Consider the following 12175-nt stretch of genomic DNA (forward strand, 5'->3'; position numbering starts at 1 on the left):
CAGGGGAGAAGTGCTAATAGCGATTAGGTGCTCCACCATATATGAAAACAGTGCACGTCTGTTTTGCGATGAAAAAATTAAATCCAAATTCCGGTTAAATGCATCAATTAGGCTATAGAAACTTTCAGAGACGGCTGATTCAGTATTCAGAGCATCAGTTTTCTTCATTGTAGGCTACTATGTCAAAAGCAACTTTAACGTTTGTTTGCCTTTGTAATAGGCTATCGTTTGTTCACTTTCACGACATCCACTTCTCAATCTGCTAGACTATACTAGGGTATTTTAAGGCATAGCCCTAGTCTACGTGCAGTAAATAGTTCGAGTATTTTTTTTTAAAGTGGAGTAGAACTACTAGGGCTACTGTATGTCGCTGCTTGTTGACATCTTATTATGTAGCCTATGATCGCTAAACTTTGATTATTTTTAATGTCGCAATCGGTTATCTCCGTTCAGCAGCGCTTGTGGTTCAGCTGCGGGCACGCAATTAGCGGCAGTGACGGGCGGTGATGAGCGATGTTTACGTAGCCTAATGAAGTGACAGCTTAGTAAATTCCACGCAGTAGGCCAATGGCAAAGCACAGCGTTTGCTGCATAGAAAAACTCAGTAGCCTATTATCGCTTTGTTTGTAGCCTTACATCCAGCCCTGAGTGCTGGCCTGGTTGCTAGCTTCTTCAAACTTTGCAAACTCAGCTAGGTGTTGTTACAATTGCGGCGCACGAGTGCATTTGACCGGCATAAAATCGGCATGTCTCAGACTGACCGGCTGGTCGCCGGTCATGGCCAATCACGTGAAAATCGGCCGATTCCGGTCACCAGCCGATCTATCGGTGCATCTCTAATGGTAAGGTGTTGAGTGTGTTTGAATTCCCTTCCTTGTAGCATCCTTTTCTGCATTCCACAGTGGGGAGAAGTTCACCTTGTTTAATTAAATAACAATTCTATTTCCTTATTAGCTGCATACTTGAGGTTGGAGATATTAAGGCACGTCAAGTCTCTCACATACTGGAACTTCAAGATACATAGCCATATGATTTTCTTATTCAGTTCTGCACTGGACTTGAATTACGAATTTTGGCACAGATACACAATTATGATTTTGGCCTATTGATTATAATGTGGTTAATTGAAAGCTCTGTCAGTCATTTGGATAAGCATCAGCTAGATGACTAAATGTAAATGTAAATTCTTGAATTATTCTTAATTTTGATCACACTACATGAACTTGCATATGGTATATGACAGGGGCCAAATTGTATTGTTTTTTACTATATAGTTTTAATAGGCTAAATGTTTGGGATAAAAAAAAAAGCTTTTTTGCAGTGCTTCCATACTTCCTTGAAAAAAGTATTTTGAGTATTTTCTAAATACAAAAATACAGTATTTTATTTTGATACATACGTAATATGGTTAGGCCTACTGTATTTTGTAGTTTATTTTGATACATTAAAAATGAGGGTATTAGGTATTTTATTTAGAAATACATTCTGATGTATTTTTGCCCATCCCTGCCTGTTCCCAGCATTAGCACAACACTTTGCGATGATTAGCTTGTCACCTGTGACGATATATGGTAGGCCTAAGTGACTGACCTATCTGGGTACACTCAACACCTTACCATATATTGATGTCATTGTGGTTGAGATATCTGACATTTTTCTGTTAAAGATTGGCATGGAGACAATGGGACATGGTTGCCTTTGTCAGTGTCCTTATGTGAACTTGCACAGGTCAACTTGCTCATCTTTACTTGCGTACCACTTCACACCAGTGCTTCAAAGACCAGAGCTGATGCTTCAGCAATAGCCGTCACTGAAAAGCTGTAAGTGTTGTTGAACACAGCTGTTCTCACATTAGCTTATTGCGATAAACATAAACCATTGTTGCCTAATTACCAATTATTCATTACACCTGTCTGTAGTATCTACTTTTTTTGTTTTTCACATATAGTATTTTGCAGTATTTTTAAAATTACAAAATTACTATTTTGCATTTGAAACACATATTACATGTTTCAGAAATACTACCCATCCCTGGGAACAGGCAGATTACATCTTTATAGTTGGCCATATAATGACATACTTAGGTTAATACTGTATTTCACCAGTTAGGGCACAAAAATGGCCAGTAGCTGCACTGTGTAGCCTATCTTGACATGTCTTTAAGTTTTGGGTTACAATATACAGGTAGTGGGCTCTCTGTTGATTTTAATGAGTAGGCCTAAGCCTAAAGTTACAGCATTTCTATCACAATTGACCAGACTTTGACCTTTTGTCTTCTTTTAACAAAATTCTGGCTATGATTGTTCCTTGTATTGCATCATAAGCCATCACTGCACCTATTGCATTCTACTGTAGCCTTAAGCCTAGCTCAGTCAACTGGATGGTCAGGCTGACTGCAACCGTAGGCCTACTGAATAGATGGCAGGGAAGCACAGCACACGGGAATTTATAAATGAAGAAAAGTGAATAAATGCACTTGCTTTTCAAACTGATAACAAGTTGTCAATGGTTATTTATGCAAGCTTGTGTAGCCTAAACCAGACATACCTAGGCCTAGCCAAATGTATCCTGGCTGTAGATAAAGCAGGGTATGAATTTCCCAATATTTTGCCAGATTTATAGTGGTTTACTGCAGTTTAATATGAATTGAAATACCATTGAAATCGCATTGATCTTTAGTTTGGTTGTAATTTCAACATTGTTTCAATATTTATTTTAATTGAAATACAATTGAAATTCCGCTGGTCTATAGTTAATAAATCAACATTGTTTCAATATTAACTGAGGGTGCAAACTGATGTTAAATCAACATCGAAATCCGACATTGATTCAATGATTTATGGTTGACAATGTAATGTTGATTCTACATAGTTTCAATGCCTGTCTGCTATCTGGGTTAGCAATTTTTCAAAGCGACTAACAAACAACCAGCAGTGGTCTGGAATCAAGCCTAAGATGACTGCTTGGACTAACCACTAACTGCCAAACCACCACCAAACAACCATTCACATGCTGACCAAACCACATTTACCAGATGGTATTACCCAATGATGACTTGATGTAAAGGTCACCAAACAACCACTCACATGCTGACCAAACCACATTTACCAGATGGTATTACCCAATGATGACTTCAGTTATTGCACAATCAATTAAGTAAGCATTGTAAGCTTTTTTACGCTATATTTTTCACAGACACAAAATGTTCTACTGGAAATCATAAAATTGAAAAGGATAGGAGTCTTAATACATATACTGTAGATTATCAATTGAACTAGAGGAACCTATTTCACTTTAGAGAGCTTACCATTCTAATATTGCAATCTCTGGAGATCTTTTTTCCGTAGTGAGACAGTTCTCTGAGAGCCTCCTCTTCAGTTCCTCCCCTATGCTCTAGAGCCTCCAGCACTCTTAGTCCGCTCTCCATACTCCTCTGAAGCACCGAACACTTCTGCAACTCCCTCACTATGGCTTGCTCGTTTGGATCGAGGCAGGCAGCTCGCTGAAGCTCTTGTCTGGCTTTATGGAAGACATTAGCGATGGCTGTGAGATCTGCCGGGCAAGTGAGTCCGTCTAACAGCTTGTGCTCTATGCTGCAAAGTTCATTGTGAATGGTCAGCTCCCAGGAGGCCAGGCTCTCCAGCGTCCGGTGGATTTTCTGCCGCTCGGACGTCAGCTGAGACGGGTAGACGTCTCCCGAGATGGCCTCCAGCTGATCAGCAGCCTGCTGACACTGCTGCTTCACCAGGGGGAGCTCCATCAGTAGGGCCCTGCAGACCTGCAGCCTTTCTCTCCGGTCCACCGTCCGGTCACTCGTCTGAGGGATCCCCTTCTTCACAACCTCCCTGGAGTCCTCCATTCGCTTTCTGTAGTTCAGGTACTTCTCATGTTCACGGGCTTGGATGTCGAGCATCCTTGCCTTGGCCTGCAGGGTGTGAATGGTCTGCAGCAGCCCCTTCTTCTGCGACTCCTGGCAGTGCTGAAGCTCTTGCACATGGCACTGGTACTCAACCAACATGTGCCTCAGTGGCTCAACGGCAGATAAAGAGGCACTAGTCACCGGGAACCTTTGTCTCTCCAGGTCCATGGATATCTGCTTAATGCTCTTCTGAATGGTGGTCAGCTCTTCAGCTGTGGTCTCCTGGGCATGAAGTAGCTCTTCAAGCTCCCAGCAAGCAGCTCGCTCAGAGCTAGCCACCCCTGAGACCTCTGCTTGTAGAATTGTAAGCCGGTCGATGAGATAATGGCTCTCTCCAATGCTAAGGTCGGGGATTATAATGGAACATTGCTCCAGGAGGCCTTCAATGACAGCAGTTTGCTTTTCGGCTTCTTTCAGGGTAGCGCTATGCCATTGCAGTCCAACCTTCAAGTCTGCTACGCTTGCCTTTAGCTTTGAATCTCTGGTCCTGCTACCTTCCTTCTCGATGTGGGCCACCAACCAGGTACTGACTTCTGAAATCTGAGCCCACATTTTCTCTCTTGACTGTTGAGCCTGGTTCACCTCTTCAATTGCATGAGTGATCTTTTCTGAAATTACTTGATAAGTATCCTCTAAATCCTCCAATAAAGATAACATCACTGAAACATCATCTTCCCTCAGGCCTAAGAGCAAGGCCTTCTGTTCCTCCACCACAGATGTGACTTGGCTTTGCCTGGCAGAAACCTCTGACTGGAGCCTCTTAATGTTAGTAAGCTGGTGGTGGGCATGTTCAGAGAACAGAGCTACTTTTCTCCTTGCTTCGACTTGTTGCTCTACGTGTTTAGCCCACGGAAGAAAGTTCTGAACTACTTCTATTAGTTTAGCTACTGAAGAGTCACTCACAGAGGTGACATTGCTGAGGAGCTGTTCTTGAGTATGATCCAACTGTGCCTTCAAGTGCAGCAGGACTTCTTCCATCTCATGCTGTTCCTTCTTCCCGAGAAAGTTTTGGTTGAACGCTTCAAAAATCCCAAGAAGGTTGATGTACTGCTCATTAGCAGTGGTTAGCTCTGAAGCAGTCACAGTGAGCTGCACGGCCATCTGGCAATCTGAGAGTGGTGTTGAGGACTGCAATGAATCCATAGAGGTGTGGATATTCTCCAGTTTGCATTCTAATTCCCTGGCCTCTTGAAGCACAGCAGACGTCTCTATTGTACAAGCAGTGGCATGCCTCAGGGTTCTGTCTGCGGTCCCCTGTAATATCTGCCACCCCTCTTGAAGGCCTTCTACCTGGGCAAGGAGTGCTACTGGTCCATCTGCCTCACTCAGGTGGGCAGACACCTGGCAGCAGGTTTGTAGCAGTTCTCCTATCTTGTCCTTCTCTTGGTCCATACCCTTCAAGAATGTCTGCAATTTTTCTGCTTGAATGGAGGTGCTTCCCAAATTATCCCTGATACAAATGGAGAGAAAGACATCAGAGGAATTTCATTAACCATATTTCATAACCATAGGCTACCAACACAATGGAGACACAACAGATGCCATTAATTGCCCACTGTTAAACATCAAACTGAACAAGAATTAAAATATTTTAAAATCATTTCAGGGCACATTGATAACTTCTCTCTTACTCACCACTCAATATGAGGTAATTATGTGCTATTTCACAGCATAGTTTATAACTCCACACATGCCTTTGCCTCAGCCGGTGGGAGATTATACAGTGATGGCCAAAAGTGTTGGTACCCATGCTAAAGTTGACTGAAAAGAGGAATATAAAATCATCTTTTAGAAATTGATCTTAATGCCTTAAGTGAAAAATGAGGAAATATCTAACCTTTAAGGACACCAATTTTCTTAGTGAATGAATAATGTATCAAACATAAATAAATGTTCTTCCTTAAAATACAGGGGTCATAAGTATTGCCACCCCTATGTTAAATTCCCATAGAGACAAACAGATTTTTATTTTTAAAGGCCAGTTATTTCATGGATCCAGAATACTGTGCATCCTGATAAAGTTACCTTGGCCTTTGGAATTAAAATAGCCCCACATCATCACATACCCTTCACCATACCTAGAGATTGGCATGGTGTTATTTCAGTTAGCCTATTAGCTGGTTTGATTTGCATTGAGCTCAATGAGCAACATCCATGAAATAACTGGCCTTTAAAAATAAAAATCTGCCTGTCTCTATGGGAATTTAACACAGGGGTGGCAATACTTATGACCCCTGTATTTTAAGGAAGAACATTTATTTATTTATGAGACATTATTCATTCACTTTGGTGTCCTTAAAGGTTAGATATTTCCTAATTTTTCACATTTTTTCACCTCAATTTCCAAAAGATGATTTTATAGTCCTCTTTTCAGTCAACTTTAGCATGGGTGCCAACACTTTTGGCCATCACTGTATAGTATAACAATGTTATACAAATACACATGTGTGCCTATCTAATTAACTCACAGGTTTAGCATCTCCATCTCAGCTGTGAATCTCTGAAGGGTGGCTCTTAGAGCCTCTGTTTGCTGGTGGTACTGCTTGACCTGGAGAAGCTGGGCCTCTTTAACCTGAACTGTGGCTGATGCATTCAGCAGGGCGGCGCTCCAACTACCCTCCATGCGCTGCGTGGCCTCGGACTGCAGGTCCCTGTCCGCTTCTTGGTGAGACACAGCGGCCACTTGCTGTAGCACACGCTGTCTGCAGCTCTGTAGAGGACACCAAAATATGTAAGGAACAATACAGTATGGCAGGGTCCGCTGCCCACTAGCAGTCCCTGAAGGCAATTCTAGTGATCCCTGACCAATGCAATCATTCAATGATGATTTATATGGACAAAAAAATTTAGTTTTAATATGGGGATCACTGTTTTCTATTCAGCAGTGGTTCTCTGGTTGCTTCCTTGTAAAAACAATATCTCTTTACATCTGGATGTCATGTATGGTAAATGAGAGACACTGTGTCTTAAATTATTACATGCAATATTGTAAGAAGTGAAAAATCAAAGCAAGAACAGGTAAAGTAGAAGGGAGGCTGCCCCATGCCAGGTTGCACACTGAAGAAGGCATGTGCCAAAACGCCTCTGTGCAAATAAAAGTGAACTTATGCATGGTGCAGCCTCCCTCCCACTTTACTTGATCTGACTATTCAGGCCAGCACTCTAATAGTTTGGAAAGCTACATATTCAGTGAATCCTGCTCCTATCTTTATTTACAAAGCAAGAACACTAATGTGATGATGAACCTAATACTGCAAACAAAGCCTGAGCATCTTGACACACAGACATACAGTAACACATAACTATGGTGTCCATTAAAAAGCTCTAAACAGGTACAGTGGTTCATACTTCTGCTTCCTGTAGCTGCAGGGCCATGACCAGAGGGTTGAGCTGAGCCGGCTGGTACCGGCAGCCCAGAACCCTGTGAACCGCCCTCCCGAGTCGGGTCGCTGGTTCCGCCACCGTGGGCTGGAGGCATGAGATGGCTTCCATTGGTTCACCTCCCTGTCACGCAGCAATGAAAGTAAAATCACAACGAACTGCATGATGATAAACAACAAGAGGTGGTGAAAGAACAGACTGTGCCACTGTGGTGCAGACGTGCATTCTTCAGTAATTATCAAAAGTCCTAAGACATCACAGGAAATCCCAATGACCAGTCTCCATCCTGTGTAGGCCCTACCCAAGTCCCTGGTGGGCCCACGTTATCATTGAGCCCAATTTTCGTTCAAAGTCTGTCGCCATTATCTTTCAAGTGGCCCATGAATCTCCCTCGTCTGTAAACACACACGCTGGCGATATATTTAACAACCCCAATTTTCCATTCGCATGCTGCTCTCTAACATGGAGCTGTAATGGTAGGAAATGCCCACAAACATGCTGAAAAGCAGCTTTTCATAACTGTAACCTATGATTTAGAAAACCACTGGTGTTTGAGCCCAGATTCACGTGTATAGGATCTTTTAAACTGAATACCTTCACAATCCACACAGAGACACTCACCACAAGACTGTGGGCTCCCACCACTGGTTCAGCATCACCCAGAATGACCAGAAGAGTGTCTCCATCTTCTAGTCCCTGGGGCAATTCCACAGTGACCCCTAAAGCCCTGTCTCCGGCAACCAGGTCTTTTGCAGTTCGTTGTACTCTTCTGTCCTTTGTGATCTTAACCTGGTCCTGTTGATGGAGAAACATTGTTGGCACAATGTTGGCAATAGAAATGTTGGCACATTAGGACCTGATTTATCCTCCAGTCAAGTTTATGATCATTCTTCAATTCATAAATCTCTAGTTTTGTTCCCTTTTGTGCCTAGCATTCTGCTCAGTCCCATGCCGTCCTGATAGTGTGTCTCTGTTTTCTGTGGCTGTTCGAACTGGAATGCCGAGACTGCCTCAGGGCATATGGGGCGTATCCCTCATACATTTAAGACTCATTGGAGAAGCTGCAGTGCAGGAACTACTACTTGTGTTGAGAAATAAAACTAGTGCAACGATTCTGGACTGTAAACCCCATAGACCTGCACACGTCACTTTGACACCAAGCCAAAGGAGAAAAACAAATTCCTGACACACACAAAACCGGCCATGCAGACTGAGAGATTGTGGCGGGTCACCCTGCAAGCTACCACATGCATACACATCCTTAGCAGAAAATGTGCTAATTACACTTCAGTTGGGTAAAGTCTTACAAAAGATTCCACTGAGTTTTCAGTGAGAACATAGCAAAGATGAAATTTACCCTTTAAGATAGATCCAGGAATGACAGAGCCAAAATGAGAAAGAGAGCTCCTCTATTAGCTCTATGGAGCCCTCGGGACCAACTCATGGTAGAGACGAAAATTAAAATCTGACAAGCTGAATTTACTCAACTCCAGAAAATTTGATCAAATTTGAGTTTACATTAATTAAGCAAAGGTTTTTTTTCTCATACTGTGTTGTGTTGTACAGTGCCTATTTGGTGTTAGACAAATGTCAGAGTGAATATTAAAACACTGATATATTTCTCCAGTGTAAATTCGGATTGCTCAAGATGAGCTTACTCTTACATTGTTTTTAAAGTTGCTCTTCAAAGTTAGAGAGGAAAGGGGAAAAAAAAAACAGACAAGCCCTGATGATTCCAGTTATTTGTCTTCAGGCAAACTGTGACCTTTCGCTGTGTCATGGGCTAAATCATGCCAATGCAAGCCTCGAACAAAGAAAAGGCCTTTGAACGTGGCACAAATTTAAATACTGAAAATACTGAAGACTACAAAAAAAGAAGAGAATGTTCACAAGAATCACTATGACAAAAATAATCCCAGAAATCTTTCAAGAACTCATTTGGCAAAAGTCAATAACTCACTAAGATAAGACAAGATAATACCTTAACTGTCTCACGACGGAGAAATGTGCTTTGTTACAACAGCACGAGTCGCTGTATCACTGTGTGGGGCGGAAGCTGCACTGAATACAACATGAAAGCCCTGCAGCGCATAGTGAACACAGCTGGAAGGATTATTGGTGCTTCACTCCCCTCCCTGAAGGACATTTACACCACCCACCTCACCCGCAAGGCGACCAAAATTGTGAGTGATGCAAGTCACCCCGCTCACAATCTGTTTGATCTACTGCCCTCTGGGAAGAGGTACAGAAGCCTGCGCTCCCGCACTACCAGACTCACCAACAGCTTCATACACCAAGCTGTAAGGATGCTGAACTCTCTCCTCCTCTCCACCCTCAGCTACATAACATCCTGGACATTGGACCCAAAATGGCCGCCTGCACTACTCCACTTGCACACTTGCACACTTGCACACTTGTACACTTGTACACTTTACAACTTGGTGTTGTTGTCCTGAAAACACAACACTTCTGCTGCTCTTACATAACTTGCACCACTATGCCACTTTCTTTCTTACTTAGGTCAAACAGAACTACCCAAGCCTTTTATTGGCCTGACTTTGCACTAGTATTTTATTGACTGTCTATGCACAATTTCAACCAAATTTTGCTGCTCTTATTTTTTCATTATTATATGTGCCCTCTTATTTACTTATTTACTTACTTTTTTGTTTACTGAAATGTTATGTTTGTCTGTGGACCTAAATTGGCAAAATATGTCTTGTCTTCACCGTGGGATAGTGAGAAACGTAATTTCGATCTCTTTGTATGTCTGGAACATGTGAAGAAATTGACAATAAAGCTGACTTTGACTTTGACTTTGACTTTGACTTTGTTAGTGAGCAAGAGCTGCTGTAATAGGCAGCCACTCAGATGGTAAAAAGAAGGAAAAAAAAACTTAAAGAGCAACAAACTATGCACAGGTGTACATTACCTGAGGGTCTGGGACTATCTTTGGCAGATCAGTATTGTCATCCTCCAGGGAATGCATTTCTGCTTTGGAGGTCATTGGAGATATTTTCTTGAGTGACTGGGTATGGATCGGCTCCTGGGGATCTGGGTCATCTTGGTGTGAGGGGTCCGATTGTAACAGCTCCGTACCGCGGGTCTGCGTGTCGACTTTATCTTTAACGTGTGAAATGGAAACAGCATCAGGCCCATGACTGGGAGACACACTAACAACGTTGGCCTCTTCAGACACTCCCTGATCAGACGCCTCTGGCCTCCTGGTGCCTGTTTCTCCTTCAGCGTCTGCGCTCTCTGATGTCACACTATTGACGTCCTGTCCCTGGTGCTTGTTTCTAGTAACTATTAGGCTGATATCGATACTCTGTGATTGTCCTGAGGAGTTTGCCCCCTGTAAGTCCTTTTGTGTAAGTCCATCAGTTTGAGTGATGTGAATTGGGTCAATCTCTTTAGACTCCAGGACTATCTGAGCAACTCTGAGCACAGGGTCCGTGGGGGTGCTGCTGCGCGTTGTGTCCAGAAGTGAGGCAGATGAGACCACTGGCTGCAATAGCACATCCTGTGACTTCAACTTGGAGAGGTCAAGTTCAGCTTCCCTTTCAGAGAGCACTGACTCAGGGGATCCATAGCCATCACCATCTGCCACAGATGTACCAACATTTTCAGGTGACCCTGAGATTTCTGGCTGTTTTTGCTGATGCCCAGAGCTATTCTCTGATGGTAAACTTGAAACCTCAGAGCTCCTTTTCTCTATGGGTTCTCTGATTTGACTGTCCATTGACTCATTTGTAGACACATCAGCTTCTAGAATTATAGTGAAAACCTTCTTGGGCTTGGTGTGCTCAACCAGTGAACCCTCATAGTTTTGCATGGCCTTTTTACCCTCTCCAGATTCCTGACTTGGTGACGCTGTACTAGGCTCTTGCTTGGTGCTCTGTAGTTCATCAGGACTGCACTCGTCATGGAAAGATGTATAGTCTGACTGCTTGGGTTCACTAAGCTGTGTTGCTGCTGTGTCTGTGGAAATATTTTCATTTTGGGACAATTCCGCATCCAAAATAATAGTAGCTACTTTTTTGGGTGAAGGGAGGACCTCTTCCTGATTTAGCTCTGGATGCTCCCTTGCTGTGAGCTCAAGTGGATGTTTTGTTTTCGCCTTCTGGTGTTTCAGACTCGTCTCTGGTACATTCATGCCTTCACTCTGCTGAGTGGTCACAGCATCAGAGTGACTGGACATATCCTGAAGGGGTCTAGAAATGGAAATATCTGTTGCTGGTTGGCTGTCTCTAGCACCAGTGAGGTCGGCGTCCAGGACAATGGTCAACACGGGCTTTGGAGGGCCATCCGGCTCTTCCCTGTGATCATCAGCCTTCACAGTTGTGTTGCTAATATGGCTTGACCTCAAGGTAGTGCCTGGTTCAAAGCTGCCATCAGCTTGCTGTGCATTACTGGCTGCTATGCTATTAACTCCAGTAGATTCCTGCCTTCGGGTAAGCTGCACAGGGAGTTTAGAAGGAGTCTTTTGTGCATCACTGTCCAATGTCTTGGCTGGTGGGCTACTAACCCCAGTAGATTCCTGGCCTAGGGTAAGCTCCACAGAGAGTTCAGAAGGAGTCTTTGTGCACAGGGTCTGTGACATGCTCTCACGTGCTGTGCTCTGTGTTGCCATCACTTGAGCACCCACTTCAGAATTGCTCTTAGCGTGTTGTGCATCACTGTCCACTGTCTTGGCTGGCGTGCTTTGGACCTCAGGTGATCTCTGCCCTGAGGCAGGCTCCACAGAGGGACTAGAGGGAGTCTCTGTGGACAGGGTCTGTGATGCTCTCTCCTCTGCTCCACTCTGTGCTACTGTCTCTTGAGCTGACGTAGCGCGTGTCGCCTCCACCGGACTCTTAGCCAACTACATATAAC

At 43.5% G+C, this 12175-nt stretch overlaps 1 protein-coding gene across 2 annotated transcripts in view; it reads right to left on the reverse strand.

Moving 5' to 3' along the window:
* LOC121711914 (nesprin-2-like) overlaps window positions 1-12175 on the reverse strand; it is a 140106-nt gene that overhangs the window by 79343 nt on the left and 48588 nt on the right. For both annotated transcript variants that reach the window (XM_042095796.1, XM_042095795.1), the window contains 5 exons: window positions 10233-12164; window positions 7922-8095; window positions 7268-7423; window positions 6388-6629; window positions 3308-5369 (listed from right to left, as the gene is read on the reverse strand). In XM_042095796.1, coding sequence (XP_041951730.1) covers window positions 3308-5369; window positions 6388-6629; window positions 7268-7423; window positions 7922-8095; window positions 10233-12164 — 4566 coding nt within the window. The remainder of the gene's footprint in view (window positions 1-3307; window positions 5370-6387; window positions 6630-7267; window positions 7424-7921; window positions 8096-10232; window positions 12165-12175) is intronic.

This window comes from Alosa sapidissima, chromosome 6 (genome assembly GCF_018492685.1).
Source record: "Alosa sapidissima isolate fAloSap1 chromosome 6, fAloSap1.pri, whole genome shotgun sequence".
In the NCBI taxonomy this organism is placed as follows: domain Eukaryota; kingdom Metazoa; phylum Chordata; class Actinopteri; order Clupeiformes; family Clupeidae; genus Alosa; species Alosa sapidissima.